This window comes from Lethenteron reissneri, chromosome 21, assembly GCF_015708825.2.
Source record: "Lethenteron reissneri isolate LAM-NWPU_2019-01 chromosome 21, ASM1570882v1, whole genome shotgun sequence".
Classification (NCBI taxonomy): domain Eukaryota; kingdom Metazoa; phylum Chordata; class Hyperoartia; order Petromyzontiformes; family Petromyzontidae; genus Lethenteron; species Lethenteron reissneri.
In genome coordinates this window covers 17,305,930-17,323,203 of record NC_083799.1, presented here as the reverse complement: position 1 = coordinate 17,323,203, position 17,274 = coordinate 17,305,930, and the positions used below count along the sequence as shown (strand labels likewise).

The following is a 17,274-nucleotide window of genomic DNA, read 5'->3' as shown; positions in this document are numbered from 1 at the left end:
GCCTCTTCACCCGGTCTATCGGAGGAAGTGTTCCACAGCTAACGCCCCACGTTAACTCCCTACTTCCCCCTATCTCAGACCTTCCTCCCGATGAGGCTAGCTAGCCTGGCCCAGCTTCGGCACAGGTCCCTTCCACCATCCACACGAGTCCGGCCCTCAGAAGGACATCGGACCTCGCTGCTCTGGGGTCGCACCACTGGCTTGCTCTGCCCGGCCCTCAAAAGGGCAGCGGGTTAGAGGAGCTCCAGGGTCTAGCTAGCTGCCTTCAGTCTTCACTGCTTCTTCGTCTTGGCTGGGTCGAACTCCCCCTCTGCTCTCCGGGTCCCACCTTTTATACGATTTCCCACAGAGGGGCGGGGCTCTGTGGGATCACACGTGTCCCACAGCCCCCTCCCCTCAGGAAGCCTGGCCCAGAAATGACACAATGACCCGCACCGGTAAGTATGGTAAGTCGACGGGTTTGGCGTGTGTGCACATCAATACCACCACCACAAATGTAAGTTATATATAATGGGAGCTAATGTACAATGCAGTTTGCCGGCCCAGAAGCCCCAAATCTCCACGTGTGGCGAGTCCGTACCCAACTGTGCACGTGAGGCTCGCGGTCCAATCTCTGATCGCCATTGCATTCACTTAGAATAATAATACTCATTCACTTAGAATTATAGTAATCATTCACTTTTAATAAGATTAATCATTTACTTAGAATAATCATTCACTTAAAACAAGAATAATAATCATTCACTTAGAATAATTAATTCACTTAGAATAATTCATTCACTTAGAATAATAATAATAATTTTCTTAGAATAATAATAAAAGGCACCTGTGTAAAATGGTTTATTAGGTTCCCACATGCTACAGAGTTAACACGTAGGCTTTCATAAACGATATCATCCATAAGAGTTTTTTGGGGTTAGATCGTGTAAATATATAAATGTGTCGTTAAAACTCGTGACCAGCCGACACAGCCAACTAGTAAGGGTTGTCATGTAAACAGAACGTGGCCAATTCGTCACTAGTACAGCACACCGGTGTGTTGGAGAGTCAAGCCATAACATTTACAATCTAAGTACGATGTTTGGCCAGTATTTACAACTAGCTTCGTCAGGCGACAGCCAGATTTGTGGATAAGTCTTACTGTTTCGTTCCTTATATAGAGGCGTAGAGGTGGTGACCACGCTTCTGCGCTCTTGCGCAAAGTGGGGGGGGGGATTACTGAGTCAACATACATGATGCATAGAGTACCAACGGTAACCCCTATTGAAGTATGCTACCCTTTATAGACATGCATTTAAATAATATATTATTTGCACAGAACTTCAACATTATCAAAATCAATTGAGTGTCCTTGTTGGCACGCGTGTTCTGCTACTGCTGGCAATTGTATTTGGGAGAATTTAATATTTCTCTGATGTTCTTTTAGTCTCGGGCTGATCAATCGTCCTGTTTGCCCAACATAACATTTACCACACGTGCAGTTCATCCTGTACACACGTTCTGTTGATAGCTTCGGTAATTCATCTTTTGTACCAAATATTAATTTCTGTATTTTATATACTGTGCTAAATCTGATTCGGATGTTTAGTTTTTCCAAACATCTGGCTAGTTTGTCAGTTACTCCCGCTTCATGTGTGCAGTGCTGCAGCACGTTTGTGTGTTGTTAAATCTACGTGTGGTTTAATCTACGTGTAATTAAATCTACGTGTAGTTTAATCTACGTGTGATTAAAACTACGTTTGGTTTAATTTACGTGTGATTAAATCTAAATGTGATCACATCTACGTCTGGTTAAATCTACGTGTGATTAAATCTACGTGTGGTTTAATGTACGTGTGGTTACATCTACGTGTGATTAAATCTACATGTGGTTTAATCTACGTGTGGTTAAATCTATGTGTAGTTTAATGTACGTGTGGTTAAATCTACGTGTGTGTGTGGCTAACTCAGAGCATGTATCTGTATTTATCCTGGAGGAATCCGGTGAGTTATGAAGCGCTTTGTCACAGATGTCCAGTAGGGACACGTGGTCAGCGAATTACAACAACAATCCAAAACACGATAGGAGTGCAAAGTCGAGGAAAGGTAAACAAGTGAATAAAAATAAAAAAAATGCATAAAGTATAGAAGTAAACATTGCATGAGTATAAAAGCATATTACGACGTTTCGATTGCAACACAAGCAATCATCATCAGGCAAAAAAAGAAGAAATAGCAACAAAAAATCTAACTAGAAAACTATAGACAGACATACAAGCAGACAGACATCACACGGACACACAGAGAGAGGACACATATCGGCACAAAGAGAGGGGTCGTTTCTGTGACGGTCCCTTAAATATAGAGAGGGGGGCAGGGACGGAGAGAGGGAGGGGGCAGAGAAAATTAGCATATCAATGAGTGGCAAAGTGCTGCTGCTACTCTAGTAAGATGACGACGTGGCACGGCACGCAAGCTTGCAAATTAGGAGAAAGGCACACTAAAATTAAATAACCTCGCAAAATATCGAAATGTGATGTAATACAACACAGAGAGTCGGTCAACACACAATTAACGCATAGCCTGGTTGATTACGTATCTCAAAGATTGCTAAGTTAGAGTTTAAGTGTGAAACTTCCAAAGAGAGGACACAAGGAGAGAGAACAAATAGCCAGAGAGAGAAAAAAGAAAATCTTAAAACTTCCCCGTAGAAGTGGTTCAATCTTAATTATGGAGCTTTCGTGACTGCAGGAATTATTCTTTGGTTCTTTCGGTTAAACTCTAACTTAGCAATCTTTGAGATACGTAATCAACCAGGCTATGCGTTAATTGTGTGTTGACCGACTCTCTGTGTTGTATTACATCACATTTCGATATTTTGCGAGGTTATTTAATTTTAGTGTGCCTTTCTCCTAATTTGCAAGCTTGCGTGCCGTGCCACGTCGTCATCTTACTAGAGTAGCAGCAGCACTTTGCCACTCATTGATATGCTAATTTTCTCTGCCCCCTCCCTCTCTCCGTCCCTGCCCCCCTCTCTATATTTAAGGGACCGTCACAGAAACGACCCCTCTCTTTGTGCCGATATGTGTCCTCTCTCTGTGTGTCCGTGTGATGTCTGTCTGCTTGTATGTCTGTCTATAGTTTTCTAGTTAGATTTTTTGTTGCTATTTCTTCTTTTTTTTGCCTGATGATGATTGCTTGTGTTGCAATCGAAACGTCGTAATATGCTTTTATTTTAATTTATTATTTTATCTTTAGACGTGACTTAACCGAAAGAACCAAAGAATAATTCCTGCAGTCACGAAAGCTCCATAATTAAGATTGAACCACTTCTACGGGGAAGTTTTAAGATTTTCTTTTTTCTCTCTCTGGCTATTTGTTCTCTCTCCTTGTGTCCTCTCTTTGGAAGTTTCACACTTAAACTCTAACTTAGCAATCTTTGAGATACGTAATCAACCAGGCTATGCGTTAATTGTGTGTTGACCGACTCTCTGTGTTGTATTACATCACATTTCGATATTTTGCGAGGTTATTTAATTTTAGTGTGCCTTTCTCCTAATTTGCAAGCTTGCGTGCCGTGCCACGTCGTCATCTTACTAGAGTAGCAGCAGCACTTTGCCACTCATTGATATGCTAATTTTCTCTGCCCCCTCCCTCTCTCCGTCCCTGCCCCCCTCTCTATATTTAAGGGACCGTCACAGAAACGACCCCTCTCTTTGTGCCGATATGTGTCCTCTCTCTGTGTGTCCGTGTGATGTCTGTCTGCTTGTATGTCTGTCTATAGTTTTCTAGTTAGATTTTTTGTTGCTATTTCTTCTTTTTTTGCCTGATGATGATTGCTTGTGTTGCAATCGAAACGTCGTAATATGCTTTTATTTTAATTTATTATTTTATCTTTAGACGTGACTTAACCGAAAGAACCAAAGAATAATTCCTGCAGTCACGAAAGCTCCATAATTAAGATTGAACCACTTCTACGGGGAAGTTTTAAGATTTTCTTTTTTCTCTCTCTGGCTATTTGTTCTCTCTCCTTGTGTCCTCTCTTTGGAAGTTTCACACTTAAACTCTAACTTAGCAATCTTTGAGATACGTAATCAACCAGGCTATGCGTTAATTGTGTGTTGACCGACTCTCTGTGTTGTATTACATCACATTTCGATATTTTGCGAGGTTATTTAATTTTAGTGTGCCTTTCTCCTAATTTGCAAGCTTGCGTGCCGTGCCACGTCGTCATCTTACTAGAGTAGCAGCAGCACTTTGCCACTCATTGATATGCTAATTTTCTCTGCCCCCTCCCTCTCTCCGTCCCTGCCCCCCTCTCTATATTTAAGGGACCGTCACAGAAACGACCCCTCTCTTTGTGCCGATATGTGTCCTCTCTCTGTGTGTCCGTGTGATGTCTGTCTGCTTGTATGTCTGTCTATAGTTTTCTAGTTAGATTTTTTGTTGCTATTTCTTCTTTTTTTTGCCTGATGATGATTGCTTGTGTTGCAATCGAAACGTCGTAATATGCTTTTATTTTAATTTATTATTTTATCTTTAGACGTGACTTAACCGAAAGAACCAAAGAATAATTCCTGCAGTCACGAAAGCTCCATAATTAAGATTGAACCACTTCTACGGGGAAGTTTTAAGATTTTCTTTTTTCTCTCTCTGGCTATTTGTTCTCTCTCCTTGTGTCCTCTCTTTGGAAGTTTCACACTTAAACTCTAACTTAGCAATCTTTGAGATACGTAATCAACCAGGCTATGCGTTAATTGTGTGTTGACCGACTCTCTGTGTTGTATTACATCACATTTCGATATTTTGCGAGGTTATTTAATTTTAGTGTGCCTTTCTCCTAATTTGCAAGCTTGCGTGCCGTGCCACGTCGTCATCTTACTAGAGTAGCAGCAGCACTTTGCCACTCATTGATATGCTAATTTTCTCTGCCCCCTCCCTCTCTCCGTCCCTGCCCCCCTCTCTATATTTAAGGGACCGTCACAGAAACGACCCCTCTCTTTGTGCCGATATGTGTCCTCTCTCTGTGTGTCCGTGTGATGTCTGTCTGCTTGTATGTCTGTCTATAGTTTTCTAGTTAGATTTTTTGTTGCTATTTCTTCTTTTTTTTGCCTGATGATGATTGCTTGTGTTGCAATCGAAACGTCGTAATATGCTTTTATTTTAATTTATTGCATGAGTACATACACTACTGCCGATCTTTCAACACTGAATGCAACCTTGGGCAAGGCAGCAAGACAACAGGGAGTCGTCCCTCAGTAACACGGCACATGAACACATCGAGCTGTCGCTGCACGGGTGGTAAGGATCGAAGACACAAATCAACTTTGCCAAAGTGATTTGTGTCGGGCGCTCAGAGTCGACCACGTGACCCCGTGACCCGCCAGTGGAGATCCCCGCGGGTTGCCCGGCAGTGACTTCACAGCGAGGGTTTGTGGACCAATTATTTGGTTGAAGCCGCGTGGCAGTTTCTGTGTCGTCCTAACTTGCTGCTCCACCTGTGACAAAGAGCTTCATAGCTCATCGGATTGACTCCAGGATAAATAACAAAGATTCTGATTCCGCCAGTGGTGCACAATGAACACAGACTCAGCACAGTCGTCAATACGTCTGTGGGCTTGAGAGGGAACTAAGTAAATATGGGATGGGCGATGCTCCTTCTTCACAGCACTTAGGCCACTCTACTTCCTCTGGCACGTTGTGTCTCCTGAAGAACGGCCATTGCCAAAAACGTCACTTATTTTATTATTTTTTTAAAGGCAGTGTTAATGACGAATGTGCTGAGTTTGTGTGTTCATTGTCTACTCAGTGACTCATTTCTTGCCGATCGACTTGTCCAACATCTTCCGTCAGCTCGGCACGCAGACCTTGTCCACCAAGCCAGAGGTGGACAACTCGGCACACAGACCTTGTCCACCAAGCCAGAGGTGGACAGCTCGGCACACAGACCTTGTCCACCAAGCCAGAGGTGGACAGCTCGGCACGCAGACCTTGTCCACCAAGCTAGAGGTGGACAGCTCGGCACACAAACCTTGTCCACCAAGCCAGAGGTGGACATCTCGGCCTGCAGACCTTGTCCACCAAGCCAGAGGTGGACAGCTCGGCACGCAGACCTTGTCCACCAAGCCAGAGGTGGACAACTCGGCACACAGACCTTGTCCACCAAGCCAGAGGTGGACAGCTCTGCCTGCTGACCTTGTCCACCAAGCCAGAGGTGGACAACTCGGCACGCAGACCTTGTCCACCAAGCCAGAGGTGAGCAGCTCGGCACGCAGACCTTGTCCACCAAGCCAGAGGTGGACAACTCGGCATGCAGACCTTGTCCACCAAGCCAGAGGTGGACAACTCGGCACGCAGACCTTGTCCACCAAGCCAGAGGTGGACAGCTCGGCACGCAGACCTTGTCCACCAAGCCAGAGGTGGACAGCTCGACACACAGACCTTGTCCACCAAGCCAGAGGTGGACAGCTCGACACGCAGACCTTGTCCACCAAGCCAGAGGCTCGTCACTGCAGCAGTGGGGACCGTAGCTACCCAAGTCACGTGCTTGTGTCTTCATGTCTGCTGGGAATGACGCCAGGGAAAACCAGTGTAGCGTCGATGTTTTGGTCCCAATACATCAGCGCTTTACATCATTGTTGATGTATGCGATAACAACTGAACATGGATGATGTCGTTTCGGTGTGTTGCTTTCAATGTTGTGATTTTCAGGCTGAGAAAATGTGAAATGTCCAAAATATCACACCATGTACAAAATAGCCACCTTCCCTCGGACCTCCGATGAATACTTTTGTAATTTATAATTTATACGTTGTTTACTTCTATACGTTGTTTTTACTTCTATACTTTGTTTTTATTTATCTTTAGTGACTTGCTTACCTTTCCTATACTTTGCACTCCGACCGTTTTTCGTATCGTTTGTTGTAACATTCTGACCCACCCCTCCTACAAGATATCTGTGATAAAGAGCATCAGAGCTCATCGGGTTCCTCCTTCCGGCCTAAATAAAGATTGTGAGTGATGACCCTGCAATGACAGTGCATTTTATTAGTTGTTTCCATTACATTGTATTACTTCAATAGTACAAATCTCATTAGAATGTGTACATTTTCCGTGGGTATTTCGGTAAAGTCACGTAGAACAAACTACGACATTTCGATTGCGATCGAAATGTGGTTTTATTTTTTTGTTCTACGTGACTTTACCGAAACACCCAAAGAATATGAATTCCTGCAGTCCACGACAGCTTCAAATCAAGATTCAACCAGAATCTGTTTACGTGCCAAGGCAGCGACCAATGGGAGCGGGGCAACGGGGCTCGTTGCGCGCTCTGATTGGTCCCCTGGCGAAGGGGATTTCCGCGGCGTTTCTCTCAACCCGACCCGGACCCGCGCCGCTTCGGAAATCCCCGGCGGTGACGTCACCGTGCGAACACGCCCAGAGGGAGGGGAAGGCGCTGGGGGGGGGGCGCGGGTGAGGAGGAGGAGACGCGGGACAGGTGAGCAGGACAAGGAGACAGGTGAGGGGGACAAGGAGACAGGTGAGGGGACAAGGGGACAGGTGAGGGGACAAGGGGACAGGTGAGGGGACAAGGGGAGGGGTCGTGGTCTCCGTTTGAGTTTCTGAGACCCGAGCAGAGAGAGCTTCCTGATTCGGAGACGCGACACGAATCAAAGGGGTTCGTCAACAACGACTGTGTTGAGTGGCTCTAATAGTGGTGATTGTTCACGAGTATCTATTAGTGATGATTGTTCACGAGTATCTATTAGTGATGATTGTTCACGAGTAGTTTACTCGTCAACAGTCAAGGTGTGTCGAGTAATAATATTTTGACTGATTGGCAGAGGCGTAGCTAGGATATTTTGCGCCCGGGGACGAACTATAAAATTGGCGCCCCCCCCCCCCCCCCCCCGTTTAATCACATTTTCCTATTACATCGAATAAGGAATAACAATTAAAATTTTAATGAAACATTGTATTTAAAGAAGCACATTTATAGAAATTATATTACATGGCTCACTCAGTCACTGTCGTAGACTGGTTGACATAGTGTACAAAAGATGAATTTTTCTTGATTTCACTGTCGCAAACTGGTCAATCATGTAATCAAAATCTGTTTTTTCCAATGTTTCTCTTTCAACGCTAAGAAGAGCAAGATCGCTGAGACGATCTTGTCCCATTAAAGCACGTAAATACGACAAAATAAGTTTCAATTTGCTGAACGACCGCTCACAGCTTGCAATTGAAACTGCTATTGTTAATACAATTTGCAGTGAAATTCGCAAATTCGGAAATATGTCGTCTCCACAAAACACAATAAAACTAAGAAGATCCAAAGGAGTTTCTGGTAGAACTTCATTCCGGTTACTGAGCAGCATTTTGCAATCTCCAATTTCTGTGAAAAGTTCGTGGCCATTGATGTCGGTGTCATAGAAATTTCCAAAATCTGTGCAATTTCGACGATTTGCATCGACATCTGTGTCGGATAGAAGAGTTTTGACGTCCAGCAGAAATCCAAATTTTGTGTTCAGGTCTTTTAGTCGTAAAAACCGTGTTGACATCTCCTGTTGAAGTCGATAAAATACTCTCTTCATAACGCGCACAATTTATTCTTCTGCTGAAAGTCCTGCATCTCTTGCCAGTTCTCCTGGCATCTTCCGACGTTGCCTAATTCTTCTGTCCACATCGATCCCCCAGGCTGTGCATCTTGTTTTGGCGTTTTCTACAGCAACTTGGCTCAAATCATCACGAAGCTTGACAAATTCATGCTCCAAAGATTCAAGATCAGTTGCTGCTTCCTTGAAATTCATAGTAGGATCCTGTAAGCGCTTCTGAACACGATAAATTTGTCCAAGAATGACATTTCAGAAATGTAATAAAACTATGAAGTAAAATTTTAATACGCATGCCTGTAACTGTTCTACATCACTTCTGGTTTCAGGCGTCATAGTTACGTCCTCCGATAATTTGTCTAACAGCCCTACTAGTTCATCCAGTCCTTCATAGATAGCTTTAACAGCTTCTGATCGTGCACTCCAGCGTGTTTCAGGCCGTCGTAGTTTCCACCACCAAAAAGCAGGTCAGTGACTAAGGCTGAAAGACTTCGCCTGTCTGTTGTTTGGGACGTTCTTCCATGTAAGGTCTTAATAGGCGCGCGTACCAAAATGTAATTACATGACATGTAGGCTGTGTGTGGCGGGAAATATAGACTTTTAGGTTGAGGTGTAGATTTGTGCAGTAGTTTCAGGCTGCCGCGCCCGCCGCAATAAGTTATAATGTAACGTTGTAAGCCTCATTTTGGCGCCCCTTTACCTTGGCGCCCGGGGACACATGTACCCCCCTGCCCCCCCCCATAGCTACGCCTCTGCTGATTGGCATCGATGTTGATCGCTCTGAAAACATCAGAACATCGATGTTTTGCTGTTAATTTCGCTGTGTTTTCCGCGCCCGAAAACGGCCAAGTGTGGCAACAATATAACCCCTAAGACCTCAGCCACTCTGAGTTTAAGCTCTTTGATAAATAAAAACCTCCGTTCCAAATGTGGTAGACAGGTGCACGTGCTGTAGGTGCGCGTGCTGTAGGTGCACGTGCTGTAGGTGCGCGTGCTGTAGGTGCGCGTGATGTAGGGACGCGTGCTGTAGGTGTATATAAAATGGTACCACTACCATCGTATGTAAAATGTTATAATTGTTGCAAAGCGCCTTGTATCGAGGCGCTCTGTAATACATCCACAACAACACAAAGTTTATATTCCGGACAGGAGACGGAGATTTGCTGCTGTTTGAGTGCTGACGCAGCAAACAACAGCAGCAGCCTTCTTCCTTTGACTCGATAGTGAACGATTACATTTATCGCGACTACCGCTGTGGGTATGAATAGTGACGTGGCGCTGCATGCAAGTGTAGAGGAAGGTGCAGGGCACCACTAGTGACGTGGTGCTGCCTGCAAGAGTAGAGGAAGGTGCAGGGCACCACTAGTGACGTGGTGCTGCCTGCAAGAGTAGAGGAAGGTGCAGGGCACCACTAGTGACGTGGCGCTGCCTGCAGGTATAGAGGAAGGTGCAGGACACCACTAGTGACGTGGTGCTGCCTGCAAGAGTCGAGGAAGGTGCAGGGCACCACTCGTGACGTGGTGCTGCCTGCAAGTGTAGAGGAAGGTGCAGGGCACCACTAGTGACGTAGCGCTACCTGCAGGTGTAGAGGAAGGTGCAGGGCACCACTAGTGACGTGGCACTGCCTGCAGGTGTAGAGGAAGGTGCAGGGCACCACTAGTGACGTGGTGCTGCCTGCACGAGTAGAGGAAGGTGCAGGATACTACTAGTGACATGGCACTGCCTGCAGGTGTAGAGGAAAATGCAGGGCACCACTAGTGACGTGGTGCTGCCTGCAAGAGTAGAGCAAGGTGCAGGGCACCACTAGTGACGTGGTGCTGCCTGCAAGAGTAGAGGAAGGTGCACACCGAGTGACGTCGCCGCCAAATCCGCGGCGCCGGCTCCGAGCGGCACCACCACTGGGAAACCGCCGCCGCGAGGCGACCAATCAGAGCGCGCGAGCGATCGGAGCTCGGCCAATCGGAGCGGGGCAGCGAGTCTCGTCCCGCGCCCCAATTGGTCGCCTGCTGCTCAAGGGGGTTCCAATGCGTTTGGCTCAGAAGCTTCACGGAGCCAGCCAGCAAAACTTGTCTCCTTATAACGAGCCCCGTCTCTCTCCTCCTTCCTTCTGCCTATCAAGGCCGTAGCCATGGAGTCAACATTGGGGGGGACCAAATATTCCAGGGTGTCTGGGGTCCCAACTCAGAAAAATATCTACATTTGAAAACTAATTTCCTGCCTAAAATATTAAAAAATTCACTAACACATGGGATGGACTTTTTAGTTATTTTTTTTACAATAATGTCTAATAGTGTATTGTATTACATTGCTCTGTTTTTACTTTACCACTAGCAGAAGTACCCGGCGTTGCCCGGGTGAAAAATATATTTCTTAATAACCTTACATATATACACAGATGGGCTGCTACCCCTGCCCCCCCCCCCAGCCACGATCTCCTCGGCCGCTGTGCAGTAATATGTACGGCCTATAGTGTGGTGGGGTGTCGAGGCCTAGTACCGTGCAGAGCCTCCGGCCTCGCCTAAATTGCCCACCCGGCTGAGGCTGGGTACCGGGGCCGTTACCCCCCCCCCCCCCCGCGCTACAATAATACTGTCTAATCGCTATAATTTAAATATCTACCGACCCTATAATAGTAATTGCACACATTGGGGTGGCGGGGGAGTGAAGAGGACGTGAAACTTTGATGAATTTACCTCAGAGTCGCGTGGTGGGTGTCGAGGCCTAGTACCGTGCAGAGCCTCCGGCCTCGCCTAAATTGCCCACCCGGTTGAGGCTGGGTACGGGTGCCGTTCCCCCCCCCCCCCCCGCGCTACAATAATACCGTCTAATCGCTATAATTTTATAATCTACCGACCCTATAATAGTAATTGCACACATTGTGGTGGGGGGGGAGTGAAGAGGACGTGAAACTTTGATGAATTTACCTCAGAGTCGCGTGTTAATGCGTGCGCCTATTTTTAACGGGAATTAAAAATGGCGTCCACCCCGCGGCGAATGCGTCGCTACCCGTTGCCAGGGGCAACCGCCGGACCAATCGTGTCTCGCAAATCCCTGACATTTCGTCCAATGAAACTGCGTATGGTCCGATACACAGACACACACACAGACAGACCGACAGACAGACAGATTTGCGATTTTATATATATAGATATTGGGGGGGACATTTTGAGCATATTTGAATATTGGGGGGGAGATGTGTCCCCCCCCCCCAATTTTTTTTTATAATTACGGCCTCTCCCTCTCTGTCACTGCCCCTCTCTCCATCTCCCTCGTCTTCTTTCCTCCCTCTCCCCCGTCTTCCTCACCTCCCCCCGCTGCCTCCCTCTTTCTCTTCCATCTCCCTCCCTCACCTCCCTGTCCCCTCTCACTCTCTCACGCACTGGACCCAGGTCATCGAAACAGGGAACGTGTTGTACGACATAGTGATGATGATGACGATGGTGACGATGCGTGCACAGCGCTAGCGGTGTCACGCTGTGTGCATCGTGAATCAGGGCGATGCACTGTTTGGCGTGACCAGGGCCACGTTCAGGTGAAGGCGGCCTACGGCTGATAAGAGGGAAGGGCTCAGGGACAGGTGAAGTCATCAACATTTATTTATTTATTTAGCCGAGTAGACTGTGCACATTCCACTCGTGGGGAATTCATTAAACACAAATCACTGCACTCATCTCTTCTAACATTTTCCCTCCTCACTTGAGCTGCTGTGGCAAAGTCACCAATGAAGTCCGATGGCCGCACTACCCACGAGAGGCGTTCTGGGTGAGATCGCGTAACTTGAAGCTCACCCAGAACACCTCCATGACGGGTCATGTTGGTCACGACAGGCTGCGTGTTACACTGGCCACGCTCTCGTCACTCTGTTGTTACTTTGACGTGGAGCGGAGGGTCTAGAGGAGGGTCTAGAGGGGGTCTAGAGGAGGGTCTAGAGGAGGGTCTATAGGGGGTCTAGAGGAGGGTCTAGAGGAGGATCTAGAGGAGGGTCTAGAGGGCGGTCTAGAGGAGGATCTAGAGGAGGGTCTCGAGGGGGTCTAGAGGAGGGTCTAGAGGGGGGCCTAGAGGAGGGTCTAGAGGAGGGTCTAGAGGGGGTCTAGAGGAGGGTCTAGAGGAGGATCTAGAGGGGGGTCTAGAGGAGGGTCTAGAGGGGGGTCTAGAGGAGGGTCTAGAGGGGGGTCTAGAGGGGGTCTAGAGGAGGGCCTAGAGGAGGATCTAGAGGGGGTCTAGAGAAGGGTCTAGAGGAGGATCTAGAGGGGGGTCTAGAGGAGGGTCTAGAGGGGGGTCTAGAGGAGGGTCTAGAGGGGGGTCTAGAGGGGGTCTAGAGGAGGGCCTAGAGGAGGGTCTAGAGGGGGTCTAGAGGAGGGTCTAGAGGAGGGTCTAGAGGAGGGCCTAGAGGAGGGTCTAGAGGGGGGTCTAGAGGAGGGTCTAGAGGGGGGTCTAGAGGGGGGTCTAGAGGGGGGTCTAGAGGAGGGTTTAGAGGAGGGTCTAGAGGGGGGTCTAGAGGAGGGTGCGAGCTGTCCGCGGTGTCGCTTGTACCTCAGGAGACGATGGCGGCGGAAGTGGAGGCCCACAAGCTGCTGGTGCGACGATGCGTCGACGACATCAAGAAGCTCGACGGCGGCAGCAGGTGAGAGACGCGGCGAGGATTGTGCAAGATGGAGACCGCGGGGTAAGAGACGGCAAGGGGGGCTCAGTGGCTCAGTGGGCGTCAGCGACGGGGTTCTCTCCGTGCATCTGAGCTGTGCGAGGCGACGCGTGGAAAGCGGCAGTGCCCCACTCCACGTGTCGCCGTGCACCGCCACGCAGTGCGTCACTGTGCACCACCACCAAGCAGTGCGTCACTGTGCACCACCACGCAGTGTGTCACTGTGCACCACCACGCAGTGCGTCACTGTGCACCACCACCAAGCAGTGCGTCACTGTGCACCACCACGCAGTGTGTCACTGTGCACCACCACGCAGTGCGTCACTGTGCACCACCACCAAGCAGTGCGTCACTGTGCACCGCCACGCAGTGTGTCACTGTGCACCGCCACGCAGTGTGTTTCTGTGCACCGCCACGCAGTGTGTCACTGTGCACCGCCACGCAGTTTGTCTCTGTGCACCGCCACGCAGTGTGTCACTGTGCACCGCCACGCAGTGTGTCACTGTGCACCACCACGCAGTGTGTCACTGTGCACCACCACACAGTGCGTCACTGTGCACCACCACGCAGTGTGTCACTGTGCACCACCACGCAGTGTGTCACTGTGCACCACCACGCAGTGTGTCGCTGTGCACCGCCACGCAGTTTGTCTCTGTGCACCGCCACGCAGTGTGTCACTGTGCACCACCACGCAGTGTGTCACTGTGCACCGCCACGCAGTGTGTCACTATGCACCACCACGCAGTGCGTCACTGTGCACCACCACGCAGTGTGTCACTGTGCACCACCACGCAGTGTGTCACTGTGCACCGCCACGCAGTGTGTCACTATGCACCACCACGCAGTGCGTCACTGTGCACCACCACGCAGTGCGTCACTGTGCACCACCACGCAGTGTGTCACTGTGCACCGCCACGCAGTGTGTCACTATGCACCACCACGCAGTGCGTCACTGTGCACCGCCACGCAGTGTGTCACTATGCACCACCACGCAGTGCGTCACTGTGCACCACCACGCAGTGTGTCACTGTGCACCGCCACGCAGTTTGTCTCTGTGCACCGCCACGCAGTGTGTCACTGTGCACCACCACGCAGTGTGTCACTGTGCACCGCCACGCAGTGTGTCACTATGCACCACCACGCAGTGCGTCACTGTGCACCGCCACGCAGTGTGTCACTATGCACCACCACGCAGTGCGTCACTGTGCACCACCACGCAGTGCGTCACTGTGCACCACCACGCAGTGTGTCACTGTGCACCACCACGCAGTGCGTCACTGTGCACCACCACCAAGCAGTGCGTCACTGTGCACCACCACGCAGTGCGTCACTGTGCACCACCACGCAGTGTGTCACTGTGCACCACCACGCAGTGTGTCACTGTGCACCGCCACGCAGTGCGTCACTGTGCACCGCCACGCAGTGTGTCACTGTGCACCGCCACGCAGTGCGTCACTGTGCACCGCCACACAGTGTGTCACTGTGCACCACCACGCAGTATGTCACTGTGCACCGCCACGCAGTGCGTCACTGTGCACCACCACGCAGTGTGTCACTGTGCACCACCACGCAGTGTGTCACTGTGCACCGCCACGCAGTGCGTCACTGTGCACCGCCACGCAGTGTGTCACTGTGCACCGCCACGCAGTGCGTCACTGTGCACCACCACACAGTGTGTCACTGTGCACCACCACGCAGTGTGTCACTGTGCACCGCCACGCAGTGCGTCACTGTGCACCACCACACAGTGCGTCACTGTGCACCACCACCAAGCAGTGCGTCACTGTGCACCACCACGCAGTGCGTCACTGTGCACCACCACGCAGTGCGTCACTGTGCACCACCACCAAGCAGTGTGTCACTGTGCACCGCCACGCAGTGTGTCACTGTGCACCGCCACGCAGTGTGTCACTGTGCACCGCCACGCAGTGTGTCACTGTGCACCGCCACGCAGTGCGTCACTGTGCACCACCACCACGCAGTGTGTCACTGTGCACCACCACGCAGTGTGTCACTGTGCACCGCCACGCAGTGTGTCACTGTGCACCGCCACGCAGTGTGTCACTGTGCACCGCCACGCAGTGTGTCACTGTGCACCGCCACGCAGTGTGTCACTGTGCACCGCCACGCAGTGTGTCACTGTGCACCGCCATGCAGTGTGTCACTGTGCACCACCACGCAGTGTGTCGCTGTGCACCACCACGCAGTGTGTCACTGTGCACCACCACGCAGTGTGTCACTGTGCACCACCACGGAGTGTGTCACTGTGCACCACCACGGAGTGTGTCACTGTGCACCACCACGCAGTGTGTCACTGTGCACCGCCACGCAGTGTGTCACTGTGCACCGCCACGCAGTGTGTCACTGTGCACCGCCACGCAGTGTCACTGTGCACCACCACGCAGTGTGTCACTGTGCACCACCACACAGTGTGTCACTGTGCACCGCCACGCAGTGTGTCACTGTGCACCACCACACAGTGTGTCACTGTGCACCGCCACGCAGTGTGTCACTGTGCACCACCACGCAGTGTGTCACTGTGCACCGCCACGCAGTGTCACTGTGCACCACCACGGAGTGTGTCACTGTGCACCACCACGCAGTGTGTCACTGTGCACCGCCACGCAGTGTGTCACTGTGCACCACCACACAGTGTGTCACTGTGCACCGCCACACAGTGTCACTGTGCACCACCACACAGTGTGTCACTGTGCACCACCACGCAGTGTGTCACTATGCACCGCCACGCAGTGCGTCACTGTGCACCGCCACGCAGTGTGTCGCTGTGCACCACCACGCAGTGCGTCACTGTGCACCACCACGCAGTGTGTCACTGTGCACCACCACGCAGTGTGTCACTGTGCACGCCGCTGCGGTAGTGGAGCGGCGGCGCTGCGCTACGAACCCGGTGACCCGAGTTCGATTCCCGACCACGGCCAACGCCGGTGATGATTATCTGAGTTGGTCATGGGCCTCCCCTAGGTCGATTCGGCCTCAAAATGAGTACCTGGTGCAGTGTGTAAACCACCACCCTCCACTACCACCTCCACCACCCCCACCAATACCTCTGAACTATCCCCACCACGATCCCCTAAACTACCACCTCCATTACCCCTTCCACTACCCCCCCCCCAATTCCCCCTCCACTTCTCCCTCAGTTACCATGGTATTATAGTTAACAGCAGTTACCATGGTGTGAGTTAACAGCAGTTACCATGGTGTGAGAGTTAACAGTTACCATGGTGTGAGAGTTAACAACAGTTATCATGGTGTGAGAGTTAACAGTTACCATGGTGTGAGAGTTAACAACAGTTATCATGGTGTGAGAGTTAACAACAGTTACCATGGTGTGAGAGTTAACAACAGTTGCCACGCTGCGTCTCTACGCTGTGCAGGTACCAGGTGGCTATGTTCATCCCTCCCATGCAGAAGTTCGGTGAGCTGTATCAGAAGCTCCTGAGGCTGCCCAAGAGCCTCAGTGAGGATGTGGCGAACGTGATGGTACAGCAGGGAGCAGCTGGTCAGTGATACAGCTCACACACAGCTCACTCTCACACACACAGCTCACTCTCACTCACAGCTCACTCTCACTCACAGCTCACTCTCACAGCTCACTCACAGCTCACTCTCACACACAGCTCACTCACACACACAGCTCACTCACAGCTCACACTCACTCACAGCTCACTCTCACACACAGCTCACACTCACTCACAGCTCACTCTCACAGCTCACTCTCACACAGCTCACTCTCACAGCTCACTCTCACACAGCTCACTCACAGCTCACTCACAGCTCACTCTCACTCACAGCTCACTCTGACACACAGCTCACTCTCACTCACAGCTCACTCTCACACACAGCTCACTATCACACACAGCTCACTCTCATTCACAGCTCAATCTCACATACAGCTCACTATCACACACAGCTCACTCTCACTCACAGCTCACTCTCACACACAGCTCACTCCCACACACAGCTCACTCTCACACACAGCTCACTTTCACTCACAGCTCACTCTCACACACACAGCTCACT

At 50.2% G+C, this 17,274-nt stretch overlaps 1 protein-coding gene across 3 annotated transcripts in view; it reads left to right on the top strand.

Annotated features, from left to right (window-relative positions):
* Positions 1-17,274, top strand: part of LOC133345334 (uncharacterized) — a 102,185-nt gene that overhangs the window by 37,869 nt on the left and 47,042 nt on the right. For 2 of the 3 annotated variants that reach the window (XM_061556011.1, XM_061556009.1), the window contains exons 1-2: positions 13,133-13,215; positions 16,629-16,753. The exons of the other annotated variant lie outside the window; for it this stretch is intronic. In XM_061556011.1, the coding sequence (XP_061411995.1) occupies positions 13,136-13,215; positions 16,629-16,753 (205 nt within the window). In that variant the 5' untranslated portion in view covers positions 13,133-13,135. Of the gene's footprint in view, positions 1-13,132; positions 13,216-16,628; positions 16,754-17,274 lie in introns of those variants that run through there. 3 annotated transcript variants of the gene reach the window in all.